The following is a 15260-nucleotide window of genomic DNA, read 5'->3' on the forward strand; positions in this document are numbered from 1 at the left end:
TCAGAATTCAGACGTCTTCCAAATACTTTGCTTGGTGTAGTCGCAATTTGCCACAGTTTAGAATTACAGTGACAGAGAAACTATTTCCTAGAATAAATGCTGTTGAGTGGCTAATTGAAGAGGAGCTGTTGTTCTGGCACCCACTCAGGACACCGAGTGCCCTAACGTGTCCTCCGTCCTGGGGAGCTCACCTTCAGTAAATGGCATCTTTTGCACACACTGATGTATGAGCCAGTGGCTACAGAAGACATTACAAGCTATGAGTAAATATATAAGTGAGAGTCATATTTGGGATAGGTAAGACAAGGTTCTTATTTGCTCTTTTTATCAACGTGCCTCACATAAATTATACCTTCATAGAAATTCAAGCTGTTGTAGATTAATTACTTTAATTTTGATTGTACTTAATTAATTTTGCTGGTGACATATACCTGATATTGGTGAACCTGGGAAAACTTAAGTCTTTTGTTACTTGATAGAAAAAAAAAGTAGTCATTACTTATTTTTCAAAACCCCAAAAAATTTAGATAATTAAGGTCATAGACCTATGTGACTAATTCTAAAGTATCACATGAGGCAGAAAGTAGAGGATGATTAAAAGTAATGAACCCTCAGAAGGAGAAAACAAATACCATCAAAATCACGTCCAAATCAGTATTTTTGACAAAGAAATTCAAAGTGAAACCAATTTATTAAAAAAGGGGAAGATGGGAGAGGCAGTGCAACATCTGGCAGAACCCAAGAAACATTGCAGTTTTAGAGGAAATAGATGTTTGTCACAGACATTTGTCTCAAGCCACTCTTCAAGAGATCAGAAAAATCTTCTTTCTGTCCCACTTCCTACCACATCATATACTGCAATATAAAAAAGATATTAATCTATAGAGTCCAAAGGAGGGTAAAAAAGATGGTGAAGGGCTTGAGGCAAAGCCATGTGAGGAGCAGCTGAAGCCCCTTGGTCTGTCCAGCCTGGACAAGAGGAGACTGAGGGGAGACCTCACTGCAGTTACAGCTTCCTCAGGAGGGGAAGAGCAGGGGCAGGCACTGATCTCTGCTCTGTGCTGGCAGTGACAGGGCCCAAGGGAATGGCCTGAAGCTGAGTCAGGGAGGTTTAGGGTGGATTTTAGAAAAAGGTTCTTCACCCAGAGGCTGTTTGGGCACTGGAAGAGCTCCCCAGGGCAGTGGTCACAGCAGCAGCCTGACAGGTCAAGCAGTGTTTGGACAATGCTTTCAGGCACGTGGTGTGACTCTTGGGGATGATTCTGTGGAAGGCCAGGAATCGGACTCAATCTTTGTGGGTCCCTTCCAACTCAGCATAGTCTGAGATTCTGTGATTATTCTTTGTAATGCAATATTTCACGTGACAGTAACTAGTGCTCAGTGGTGCTAAGTTACTGCATAGTAATCAGTGCAAGATCTGAAAAACTTTTATACTTCTTTTGAATTAATTTTCTTAATGACAAAAACCCCTACCCCTCAAAAAAGGAAGCAATGCCTGACATGCATGCAGTGTCACAAGGAGGAATATAAAATAGACTCCCGACAGTTCCTTGGGAAGTCCCAGCCTTACGAGTGCCTGAGTAATCAAAGAAAAGGAACTTTGGCTTCACTGACTCACATGAAGATGTTACATTATTTTTTGTTGTTGTTGTTGTTATTTTTATTTTTCATCTAAATAAAAAAAACAAACCCACAATTACTTCTGTATTGATATGAATTAATTTCCTAATTACTGCATTTTTTTTTTCCATTTTGTGTATTTCATCCAGCAACCACAAACTATAGAAGTAGAACAGCCTCGCTGTAAGCTCTCGCTGCATTGCAGAAACTAAGACAGAGAGAAGAGGCTTTCCCCTGTCACACAAATCATCACTGAATATAATCTGGGATGTAGATGAGTGAATATAAACTGTATTGTTTGGGAAACTTTTGCTATATGGGTTGGTTTTTGGGGGGTGGGGTTTTGGCTGTTAGTTTTTCTTTTCTCCAAACACTGTTGCTAAGACACAGGGTTGTGAACAGTGACAGGATATATTTTCCAGGACATAAATGGCAATGAGTCTATAGTCCATTTAAACGACTGAAGGCCTTAAGCAAGAGGGAGGTACTTGTATCTGCTTTCTGTCAATATTTTAAACAAAGATGTGTAGGATTTGTGGCCTTTGAAATGAAGTTAAAGAATTTTTTTTAATGCAGTGATACAGTTTTCATGTAGGTACGGTAGCACTGAAACTCCAATAAAATACAGACAGAATTAGTATTTGTCAACATAGACTAGAAAAATGTAATTATTTAGAAAAACTTGTCATATGCATTTCTGTAACAGACTTCAACCCCAAAACTTGGATTTATTTTATCTTTTTATCCTTTCTATTTACAGGCTTTTACAAGCATTTACAAACTAATGCTACTGCTGTGAAAATGTCCAGAAGAAACAGAAACACATTTTTTTTGTTCTATTCATCAAAGACTTTTTTCTTAATATTCTGTACATCACAGGAGCTGTGAGACAAACTGGGAGAACAAAGAGAATGTATGAGGCACTACAGCAAAGTACCATGCTGATCTGTGTGCACAGATTATTCAGATCTATTCAAGCTTTCAGAACCCATTCTCAGAATGGTTATTTCTACACAGACACAAACCCAGAGTATTATGCAATATATGCTAACCCGCACATATAATATGTGAGCATGAATACAGCTATTGCTGAAGACAGGTTTCACCAGCTGGAAAGAAATTAAATTCTGGGCATCAGCTCAAATAACACATAGCTTCTGCAATGCTAACTGAAGGAAAAGTTTTCTTCATGACTAATAGCATGATATTAGATTTGTATTGACTAAATGGGCAGCAGTAAAAACAGCACTACGTTAATTTTCCCTTTCATAAATAACTATCCTGATTTTCATAAATAGCCAGAGGAGAATAAGAAAATGCAAATATTCATTGAAATGGAAGCACTCGAAACCCACTGAAAATTTAATGCCCAGTAGTACCCAACAAGGGCTGCAAAATACTTAAACTGAAATAGCAGATATAAAACAAAATTAGCAAAAAGTTAGGGAAAAAAACTCAAACAAAACACCCAAACAAACAAACAACCCATGAACTGCTACAGTGGTTCTATCTAAAATCTTGTACTTTTTTTAAAAAGCTGAAAATGAGATTGTTAAATTAACACCACAGAAAGAGGGCATTAAAATATGATTTTAACATGTCTGGACATTACAAAACATTAGTGAAACGATCACTAACAGAAAAAAAAAAAAAAAAAAGGTAAAAAGATAAAAACAAAGGTTTAGATTGAAAGCTAAGACATGTCTCTAAAAGCAAGGTAAGTTCACCACTACAAGCAGTTCTCCAGACAAATGAAAAACTTTGTACCACATCACATTTTTAAAATAAAGTCCAAGTACCTGATCAGAAACTATTTGTTTAAAGCAAAATAGTGTATAAACTGTTACATTAAAAAAATGTGACAGAATGACCAGAACAGGCCCTTTGGCTTAAATTCCAGAGGCAGTGGTATTTCACAATCTCATTTAGCCTTTTCCCCAGTCTACAACCACAGGAATTTAAAAAATAAACTATTTAAGAAATCCTTAACCTAAGTTATCATGTCTTCATATTCATCTAAGAATTCAAAATGTGAAATATATCCTAGTTTTATAATAGATAAGTAATCACTAATAGCGGTTCAGGAGGAGTTTAATTTTTAGTTTTATTTCATATTTACAAAGTTTCCAAAATCAATAAACAACAGAATCCGTTTCAACTGATGCTTTCTTCATTTAGCATTCACAGTTCAAAGAATATCTTTGGTACTCTGTTGCAATTTAATTTTAATTAAGGCAAACCAAGATAATCCTGAAACTACTTTCAGTCTTTTCTACTTTTCCTTTTATTCTAAGACACCCATGAGTGTTGTGACTAATATGACTCTGAGTAGCAAACTAGCCATCAGTTATCTGAGTTCAGATACATTAAGTCACCTTTTACTCAGTATCAATACCATTTAACAGTATAAATATAAATAATATCAAAAGATACTTCATGCAATCCATATAATGCTATTCTTATAATTCCATTTTTCACAGGAATGGATAGAAACTGAGCCACCTTGGTTGAAAAATGATCTTTTCCAGCAGAGATGGAGTATAATTAAGCAAAATTTAAATAATTAGATGAAAATAGAAGATTTCTTTGTTGTGAGAAAATATTAGAACCAGAATGGTAACAAGAAAACATATGGCTGACACAATATCTTTTAGGGCTATTAGCATCAGACTTGCACTTCTTAAAGAATCATACAGGTATCATAGTCTCCAGAAACTCATGCCATTTACCAAATTCTAAGAATTGATTACTTTATCGATATTGCAAAGAAACCAGCTTGCATAAAAGTCAATATTTCTAAGACTGATCAAAGTACAACACCTGTGAGGAAAACAACTGCAAATCTCTAGGAAAAAACCTTGCAGCAATATGGCTTTATGCACCATAAAACTGTTCCACTAAAGGGGCTGGCCCCCAGTTTTGAGGTCAAATAATTGCCACCAGTAGCAGATGAATAAATATGCCATGAGCTAAAAATCTTGCTAAAGAACAGCCTGCTCAACTCCCTGTAATTGCACTAGATTTGATAAGAGTAATAAAAACTTTATGAATGTTAAAGTAAGCAAGATCTACTACAAAGCCACAATTGCCATTTTAATATTAATCACATTTGGATTTAATACTTTCTCCTATTGAAACTTGTAGAGGGTACTCTATCACATGTACCTGGTGCTGAACACAGCTGATTGCTTATCTCTGTTCTCGTGCAGCACCATTTCTGTGTGTCACTAATAAAAGGACAGCAATATTGTTAACGCGCCATTACAAATTTCCTTCTGTACACAGTAATTAGACCTCACAATTCCATTTGTGAAGCAGATGTTCTGTTTGGTCTTCAAGGATTGAAAAAGAAAAGAAAAAAAAAAAAAAAGGATGGGGGTTGGCACAGAAGAAAGATGGGACAGTGATGTTTGCTACATTGCACCAGGGATCTACAAAAGAGTCAAAATGCTCACTAAACCCAAGGAAGGCAAGAAAGCCTGCAGGTATTCATGTTCATGCATATGGGATTTCCCTTTTCTATTTTTCAGTATTGTTGGATTCCAGCTCTGGTATTTACTGAAGAGAGAGAGCTCTTTTCCTCCTGGTTGCTTAATTAACATGGCACAGTTGGCCCTGTGACTCTGTCAGAAATGACACATGCCTCAAAAGTGGAATGGGTGTCCTTGCTGCAAGGAATTCTATTTTTAAGCAGAAATGACTCATCAACTACTGGGGTGTCCCAAAAGCTACAATTTGTCAAGCTGTCAGGAGAAAAGGAAGGAAAAAAAAGCAAAAGAGGTCACATCATTATTTGCATCTGTAGCTTAAAAAGCAGAAGGGTAAGGCTGATTATGCGTTCAACTCCACTCAGAAAAGCAATCTTCTATGCAAGCCATGTTTTGATAACAGCTATATGGTCTGGTATTTTTAAAGCCTCAACTGAGTTATCTCCTCTTTTATATTATATAGATTTGGGAATTTGTCCAGTGCTAAGGAAGAATGTTTCTAGCTCAGTGTGCACAACTAATCTGTCTACAGGGAAAGAAAGCATGGCACAAAATATTTGCAGATGCATCATCAGAGGCTTTTGGATAAAATAAAAAATGCAGACATTCATTTGGAAAGAGGAAAAAAAAAAATAAGGAAAGTTTCTAACCAGTTATACACTGGTGGGGTTTTTGAAAGAATTTTAATTGTAATTTAAGAATATGTTCCTGTAGCAATATTGGAAACAGATCAAGCAACATGGTATGAGTTTATGAAAACAGAGAAGTGAAACTGAGCAGGCCATAACTGTGATCTATACAGTTTCATTACACAAACTGACCTTCAAATTATTGTGTAGGTGGTGAAAAATCAACACAGGGGGCAGGTTTCCTGAGAACTTGTTTCCAGTGAAAGTTACCAGAACCTAAGCTTTTAAATCTAAGCAAATAAATGCTAATCTAAATATGTTTTATCCATATTTCTTAAGTCAGATCAAAGTCATTATCCAAAGAATGTGTATGTAAGCATAACGGTGTCAATAAGCTTATTTTATTGATGCTCTACAGAGAATAAATTATTATTCAGAGACAAAAATAATTAGTAAATTGTAATTCATGGCAGCAAGTAAGTTTGTGCTTCAGATGTAGTGCTGCAACACAAATATAATTTTCAAAATTAATATAAATTTAAAAGACTAGCAAACCACAGCAATGAGAAACTGAGATGTTCTATTACAATTGGTTTTTATCCATAGTAATGGGTAGAATTTTAAAAAGGACATTGGTTCTGGGGTTTTTTAGATAACAGAGATAACTTTTAACACTCTGGTTTCACTGGACTCAGAAACCTGAGTTCATGCAGAGATATGAACTGCATATGGTATCAAAACTAATGCAAGATTTAAGCAAGCAGGGCAGCAGAGGATAAACTCCTGAACTTAAAACATCATTTAGAAGTATAGTTTTCTAAACATGCCTGACATCTGCCTTCAGATGAACCTTCAGGTGTAAGACCTTACTCTTGCGCAAATCAAACTTTGAGATCTCACCCTACAGAAGTGATTGGAATTTACAGCAGATGGGAATAACTTTCCCAAAACAGAACTAGAAACCAATGAAGACTTCCAGGAATCAACCAGAAGCAGCTGTGAATTTGCAGTTCTTTTTCAGCCTGATGTTTAATCTAGTATTTCTCAGTACACAAAAGCAAAAGCCATTAATTGGAGAAGAAAGATGCAGTTGGGCACACAGGAGGGCTGAATACCACTGTTACTCAAATGCCCTTTAACAATGGGCACGTGCGTGAGGCAACAATCTGCTACAGCCTTTGTCAAGCCACTGCCTTGCCCCCACCACTTGAAGGAATTCAGGTATCCCACATGAAGTATGCAAAACCAAACCATCTTCAGCAGAGACAGAAGAATTTGACTCAAAATCATATTATGACACCAATGTCCATACACGTTTAAATTTATTTCTTGCAAACAGCTCTGAAACAAGCAGTAAACTCAATTGCCATAAATGCCACTTGTCATAAGGTGTCAGAACAGACTTGCAACACAGTAGGAGGAAAAAGAATTTTCTACCTCATGGTACCAGATATTTGTTGGATTTGTTATTAGTTTTCAAACAAGAAATAAAATGCTAGCATCTAACATCAAATTCTCAGAAACATTACTGTATGTCTACACACAGCGTCCAAATTAAAACAAAATGAAACACACATCAGCCACACTAAATGACCAAAGTCTTATCTAAGTAATCATGCCTTTGAACTGCAAAGCATCATGTTATGAAACAGTTTGCCCTGAGCCAGGATCACAAATCTTCCTGGGGCTTGTATCCATTTCAGTCTTCCAAGAGTCTCTGAATTTATAAAAATAATCAATAAGCAACTGTGTTACAAAAGATGAAGGTGTTATATGCTCATTTTTACCAAATGGCATATTAAGGCAAAAAAAAATTCCTGTAAGATTGAAATTGTATAAACCCTGTTGTCACTCTTGCAGGTTTTGATCTACAAAGCAACAATGTGGTCTTAATTTCTTTTGAGTCTCCCAGGCCCCATAGTCAACTTTACATTGCAGAAGACATAATAATCAGATATTCCAACATCCCACCAACTGAAATATCACCAAGTATAACTTGTATAAGCCAAATACAAGTGATGCAGGAAATCCCACAATCATGCTATGATTCTTTTTTCCAATAGTTCACCACTATCACAGCTATCAAACTTTCCTTAAGTTCCACACTAAATCTGCAAAGTCATAAATTATATAGATTTTATTATTTCTCCAAACACCACAGAAAATGGCCTTTGAGTACCATTCCACTTACCTACTGGAACCGTGCCACGTCTGCCCTCCCTACATCACAGGGAGTGATACTTCAGTGTAAAATCCTGCTTCTTTGAAAAAGCCTTGTAATGTAAATATAGCTAACAAGCTATTCAAATTCACAACACCTAAGTCAGAGCTCCATTTCCAATTTATTTCCTCCATTCATCCTTCAAAGAGAGAAACTTGAGAGAGCAGCATATCTTACTCTCCTAAAAAGTGCTGCCTTAAAAGTGTGCCAGTAATACAGATTTTTGCCTATACTGAAATCAGATTTCTGTCAGTTGACTGGAGAAGGAAAAACTAATGACCAAATGTTTAAAAGAAAAAATCAGAACATTCCACCTAACCCTTAAAAAAGAAGGATCTGATTTCTGAAATACAGTAATCTCATTTGTCTAAAAGATGACAAGAATTTAAACCATACAAGAATTGGCTCATGAAAAAGTGAGGACTCAGCTATTTAATGATCAAACTCTTAAGCCTGCTATGTCCAGTGTAAACACATTAATTTAAGTGACAGATATTTACTTAAAGGCCTATCTAGCAACATTCTCATACAAATAAAGTCAGCAAATATCACTGCACATACCAAGTTTTGCTATTTCAGATTACTGACTTATTTTTGGAATAGTAAGATTATACAAACCTGAACTTCAGTGATTCCTTTGAACAGCATGCAACTAGCTGCTGCTGGAAAGCAGCTTTGCAGAAAACGACCCCAGTCTAGGAGTTCACTATGAGCCACCCATGGGCCCTCGCAGGAAAGGAGGTCAGCAGCATTTTCCAGACTGCTTTAGGCAATGTGTCTCCAGCAAGGAGATATGGACATAGGGGAGTGAGACAAAGGTGTTAAGGGACTGGAGTCCTGTCATATGAGGAGGGCTCTTTTGTCTGACAAAGGCTCGAAGAATCTTATCAACATCTATAAACACCTGATGGAGCCTCTTTCAGGTATTAAGAACAGAGCCAAACTATACTCAGTCATAGCCAGTGACAGGTCAAGAGGAAATGACAGCTACTGAGATCTTTTACAAGGCCTAACACCTCAGAAAAGTAATCCCACTGGAATTCATGGCATCATCAAGGTTGTGCATCGCAATCACTAAAAATTTCTGGAGAACACCAAGGCATAAAAACAGAACCCAAAATTTTCCCCAAAGCTTGATTTGTCAATTATTATGGAAGGAAATCTATTTTTGTTTGCCATTTTAGCTGAAACTCATTCACAGTGTTTCTCATTTAATTCATTTGCAACAATTCATTTTCATTATTTAGCAAACACAAACTACTGGCACTGATTAACAGAAGCTTCATTACACTGGTTTGTCTAGAGAGCTCAGAATATTTCCATATTGTCTAACCAGAGATTCTGTACCACTAGCAAAAACCAGTGTAATCCAATGTTATTTCATTAACATGATAAACACATACAAAGGACTTCCCTTTATCCATTATTATGATCTCCTAAACAGATTGGAGGAGTTCTTCAGGTAGTGTTTCACAAATTTTATCTGCCTATAATTTGCCAAACTCAAGCTCTCTGAACATGTCAGAGAATAAAGGCAAACACTGAGCAAAGAGATTGATAATACATAAATCATGCATCTAATTTTTCAGTATGCCTCACAATATTCAGATTTTTTAATAATTCAAGATAATACCTATAATGATTGGTGGTTAAGGGACAACGTCTAACAACAAAAACCAGGAGACATATAATCATACCTAATCCCTTTGCTCTAGAGAGCTAAGTGCATAGTAACACATGGACAATCATTACCAGGTGTTTTTTCCCCTCCACTGTGGCCTGTTTCTTTTGGGTTTTGCCTTATAATAATCATATCACTGCTGTTGCTGGATTTGACTCATAATTAACACCATCTGTGCCTAACAAAGACCTTCAATCATTCTGGTATTCAGTTGCCTGCAGAGGCCAAGCATTGAGCTGCACACCCACCTGGCTTCAACAGTAGCATGTTAATGAAAGCAATGAATCTTAGCTATGGACACTTTCCCAGGAAAATTTGCAGAGCAATGAAGGAAATTAAATTCATTGTCACAAATAAGGCTTTCTTCAGGAAATCACTTTTCAATTAAAGTAATAATGGTGTACACTCAGTACCAACTACAAGCACAATAAAGATAAAATTAAAATACTTCCGACCAAAAATCTTATTTAATGACATATCAGTTTAAAGAGTATTTTAGCCATACATTTAGTATGTAATTTGAGCCATTTCAGCAATGGTAGGCATAATCTAACAGAATTTCCTTAAACCAGATCCCAGAATTTTAAGTCAACTTCTACATCTCTTAGTCATGCATCATAAAAATCAATACATACGCACCAACTCTACTGTCTACTCAGCATGAAGGAATGCTCCCATAGCCACTTAGCGTGGGTTAATGAGTGTATTAAGACAAAGCAGAACTTTATAAACATAATTAAAATATTTTTGCATGAGTAGATTTCATAAGAAGCAGGATGGCTTGAAACAAAGTTTAGTACGATTCAAGTCCTGATTACTCAACTCCTCAAATAGGAAGACTGAAAGGCTATGTAAAATCTGTACAAACTCAAAATACTGGCAGTACATTCTTCAGAGTACAGAACCATGAACTGCACAGGATATCCTCAACAAAATGATACAGCATAGCCCTAAAACTGGTTAATTCAGGAAAAAAAAATATCAATCTTCTATATATCTTGCAAATTGAAAAGAAAGAATACATTCAAAAAACCAAGCTGTAACCTGAAAACTACAATTAAATCAAAGCTCAAACTGAACTTTTTTTTTAAACTGATTTCTGATCCTGTTGGATTAATCTTTATTTTCTTTAATACATCAGGCCAAACAGATTCACTCGAAATTTAGATGTAGCATTGTTGATTTACCAATGAAATGAAAATTGCTGCTTCCTTGAAGGGCCATGAAACCAAGAAGGAGTCATCCAAATGTTCTGCAGATTATTCCAATTGATATGGAAAAGCTTAATGATTTGTAATCAAAATGAGACTGGTATCTAAAACCACTTGAGTGCTTATGTTTACATAGACTTACTGAACTATTCAGATAAACTTCATACCACATACATGTCTGTAAAAGGGGTAACACAGCCTACATAAATAAAAAATATGTGAATTCTCCTGGGCAGTGACGCTGTATCTGTAATAAATTTAAATAAATCATCCTCACCAGGCTGGCAGTATTTTTGTAGAATGTTTTGCTGAGCAAAATCAAATGTCTTTCAGAAGACAAAACATTGAAGCAGTAGCAAACAAGCAGGAAAGCCAAACACAGCACACTGTCAACAACTAATCCTCAAATATTCCCATAATAAAAGAGAATTCATAAGGACTTGAAACAAAGGGCTGCTTTGAGGGTTTTTTTTTTATTTCTAGGAAAGCTTTCCAAGAGAACTTGCTAATGACATTGTTCTCCTTGTGTTGTCACACAAGAAACTTCTCAAATGGAATATACAGATTTCCAGTGCATCCTTCCTTCCTAATTTATTCCCATGCAATGGCAAAGAAACCAGCATGAATCCTCCAAAACAAGCAATCAGACTTTTCATGTTGCATTATTTTGCTAAGCAAGTTCTATCATAGTATCTCTGACATTTTTCCAGCTAAATTGCTACTAATCAAGTAGACCAAATCACCTAGGTTGGAATCATAAAGTCTTAGGGTTAGCATAGGTGAGAGAGAGTGGCTTCACCCTATATAACAGAGACAAGACCCAAAAAATTAACGCAATGGTGCCACAGGAGACAGAATAAACACAAGAAAACTGTTTTCCTAGAGAGAATCACAGTCCTTTAAAATAGTCATCCACATACAGAATGAAACACAAAAATAGAATTAATGTATGTCTTTAAGAGTGAACTTTTATGCAGTCAGATGTATTTGTGGATACTTTATATATATATAATAGAAGTTGGATGAAAGAATAATGATGCAGTAGTCAAAATGTCAATAGTGAAGCTGCAAACATGACAAGGTGGCTTAACATTTGAAGATGCTTCCATCTTCATTTAAAATTATTTGATTAATAGTTCGTGCTGGCTAAAAGTACTGATTTGTGCTCTCTTCCCTGTCATAGCACTGATGAGAGGGGTATGGAGATGTGGAATATATGCAGGGTATTTTCTGATAGTTTTAGAAACATATAAAGCTTTAAGGAAAGTCCCATTTGACTAAGAAAAGACACATTTGTGAAAACACAAAGGAGATTTATATGAACATAATTGTGCCCGTTTTTTCTGAAGAAGCATGGTGCAGAATTCCAAGTTTGTACCGGAAACAGAATCAGCACAGAAATATTTTACAGCAACACAAAGCTACTTAATTGGCTCTGCCGAGATGTAGGACTAACTGGTATGGAGGATGCTGAAAGCTGCACCATTTCCTGAGCTCAGATCTCTCCAAAGAAGATTGCACTGGATGTGCCATTTCATCTGGTACTACTCTGGCAGAGTGTCTGTCAGACTGATGAACTGGGTAACATAAAAAAGCTCTTAGTTTACCCTCCTTTCACAGCTGTGACAACCCTCATACTTCAATTCAGCCTTCATACTACAATTAATCATGACACATGCTTGCTTGAAAAAACTCTGTAGTCTTTTTGCTCTTCCCTTCAGTATCTAATGAGTGTTTTTTATCCCATCTTTCTTGATGCCCCTCTGGTGTGAAGTAATGCAGGATTCCTCTGTGGACATACCATCATTCCACCTATAAATCTCTAGACAAATTAAGGGTCTTGGATGAATAGACCACTGGCAAGTCTGCTCACACCAGCACTCTTCAGCTTTAGACTGAAGATACAATTTTTCTAACCCTCCAGGTAACAGGTAAGAGTCCATGGCCAGGCAGAACACACCAGCTCTGGAACGCATCACTGAGGGAAAGCACATTCTGGTGCACGTCACCACCTCTCAGGTGGGAGCACTAGAATCTATTTGTCTCCACTGATCCTGGCAAGCTGTAGTCTCTGTTGTACCAGCTGCTTTGTTGAGGATATCACATGCATTCCTCTCACCCCACCTTCATTATTTAGTGTTTAACCAAATTCTCAAAGGAATTACTTTTGCCAAGCATGCACTTGTGGATCTTAAATAGACTGATATAGCACTATATTTAACTCTGCGTTGCTGAAGTGGGTGTCAGGTCAGCAGAATAAAATAAAGCAGACTTTTCCCCTTTGGTGATATATCTGGGGTGTTTCTAGCATGAATTAATCTACTAAGCATTTACAAAAAAACAAACAAACAAACAAACAAAAACAACCACCCCAACCCCTCCTCGCAAAAGAAAGAAGAAAACAACAAAAAAGAAAAACGAACAAAAAACCCCACAGAAAATACAAAGATGTGTGTGTAGAACTAAATGAGGGTAAGAGGGGAGAAAGGAGGAAAAAACTGAGGAAAAAGTGTGCAAGTACAGTATGCTAACTTCAGGTTTCTGAATTTAAACTGCAGCACAAGTTAAATGTGGACTGAAAATCAAGAGAAATGCCCAGTTAAAACACTTGTTGATCAAGCAATCAATATGCTGGTAGCAGTACATGAATTAGGGGGCCTAAAGAAAGGTCAAGTGTCCCTGAGACTATCCCACGTTGTCAGCTTTCCTCTCCTTGAGGAAAACAATCAAAGACTCAAGAACGCAGTGCCTAAAATTCACTATATATTCCATTATTTTTAAAGAAGCAATTACCCCAACACATGATGTAGATGATCTGAAATTGAAACATAAGTAGAAACAGGTTTTAATCTATTCCACACTTTCAACCTGGAAATATCAGGCATCCAGAAGCTTTGCCATTGTGCTTTAAAAAGCCGTACAAAGGTCTTCAGAAAGGGACCACCTTACGTATTTCAGTGGTGACGTATTAAGGAAAAATTGCTAAAATTAACAGAAACACTCATTGCAACATTAAGAAGGAAAACCAATTGTCCTCACTTCAAGGGTGCTCAAAACAGGACTTGAGTTTTCCCACCACTTGGCTCCTTCTCCACAAAAAATAACTCTACCTTAGTTCTTTGCAATATACTTGACACATCTACATCTTCAAACTCGCACAGTACAGAGCTGCCTGGCATCCATGTATCCAAGAATGTCTTTTGCTGGTGCCACCACATTTCTAAATATCAGGATGTAGAGATGTCAGCAGTGGAATGTTTGATATTCTGAGTCACAGAATGATTGACTTTGGTGTACAATCTTAACTGTTGCAGTAGTAAAACATCTTAAACTAGTTCAGAAAAAAACAGTAAGCATGTCATCACAGAACTTTAAATTGCTATTGATTCTTCAGAATACCACTCTCCCAAAAGAAGATTGTATTCAAGGAAGAATATTTTTTTAAGTCTCTTTTTATTTGCTTCTTCTATGTTAGGCTACCAATCTGCCTGTTGCAACACTGACAGTGTCTAGCTGGATGTAAACACAAGAGTGGAGTATGAACAATATCCAAATACAGTCTGAGTTACCCTCGTTTGTATCAAACCACCACAGAGCCCAATGGAACTTTCTACTGCCTAGCCAAAACCAAAACACTGTATGATAACATCAGTGTAAACCTAAAAATACTGAGATACTTTGCAGACACATAGTAGTTCACCTTATCTTGGTAGAAACCAACCACACTGAGAAGTTGGAAATACAGAGATGAAAGATACAATGCTCATACTGTCTAATTCATGCAGAAGTTTTCAGAAGTGTTTTTATCAGTCTCACAAGATGCTTTTTTCCTCCTCCAAACTGCAATTTTCTGAAAAATATTTTTAGCCTGTATTTTTTATCCTAGTCTTGATTTTGAAAGATTTTACATATGTGTAATAATATCAAAACGGTAATTTTGCAATAGTACGTATAATCTCAATACACAAAAGTAGTTTTCCTCTCCATTCTACAGATCAAATGTGATTGTGTTCAATTTGGTTTATGCAATTTTTTTTCCATTCTTGAGTTATTTTTGTAGAACCTGTGCTATTATAAAGTTCTTTGCACTCAGGCGATGAGACCAAGCACTGATTTGAAGTAGATGAATGGAGAAATTTAGAGATGTATAATTGCTGCAGGAAAGGAGAGAAAGGAAAATGTACTCAAATACTCACTTTGATGAATCTATGAAGTATATTACAAGAGCACCAATACTAAGAGCGAAGACTAAGACAACCTACAAAAGAAAAGAAAAGAGTAATTATTAAACAACATTAACCATTTATTCTTTTACATACAAAAAAAGATAAAAATAAATCACAAGCTAGTTTAATTTCAGCTCTAATTTTCTTTAGAAAACTACTCCTACTTGAACTTCAAACATTATAT

At 36.3% G+C, this 15260-nt stretch overlaps 1 protein-coding gene across 11 annotated transcripts in view; it reads right to left on the minus strand.

Annotated features, from left to right (window-relative positions):
- The window catches only part of KCNMA1 (potassium calcium-activated channel subfamily M alpha 1), a 426168-nt gene that overhangs the window by 214353 nt on the left and 196555 nt on the right, over positions 1-15260 (minus strand). For all 11 annotated transcript variants that reach the window (XM_066324114.1, XM_066324113.1, XM_066324110.1 and 8 more), the window contains exon 3: positions 15047-15108. In XM_066324114.1, the coding sequence (XP_066180211.1) occupies positions 15047-15108 (62 nt within the window). The remainder of the gene's footprint in view (positions 1-15046; positions 15109-15260) is intronic.

The sequence above is a fragment of the Sylvia atricapilla genome, chromosome 8, assembly GCF_009819655.1.
Source record: "Sylvia atricapilla isolate bSylAtr1 chromosome 8, bSylAtr1.pri, whole genome shotgun sequence".
NCBI classification, from domain to species: domain Eukaryota; kingdom Metazoa; phylum Chordata; class Aves; order Passeriformes; family Sylviidae; genus Sylvia; species Sylvia atricapilla.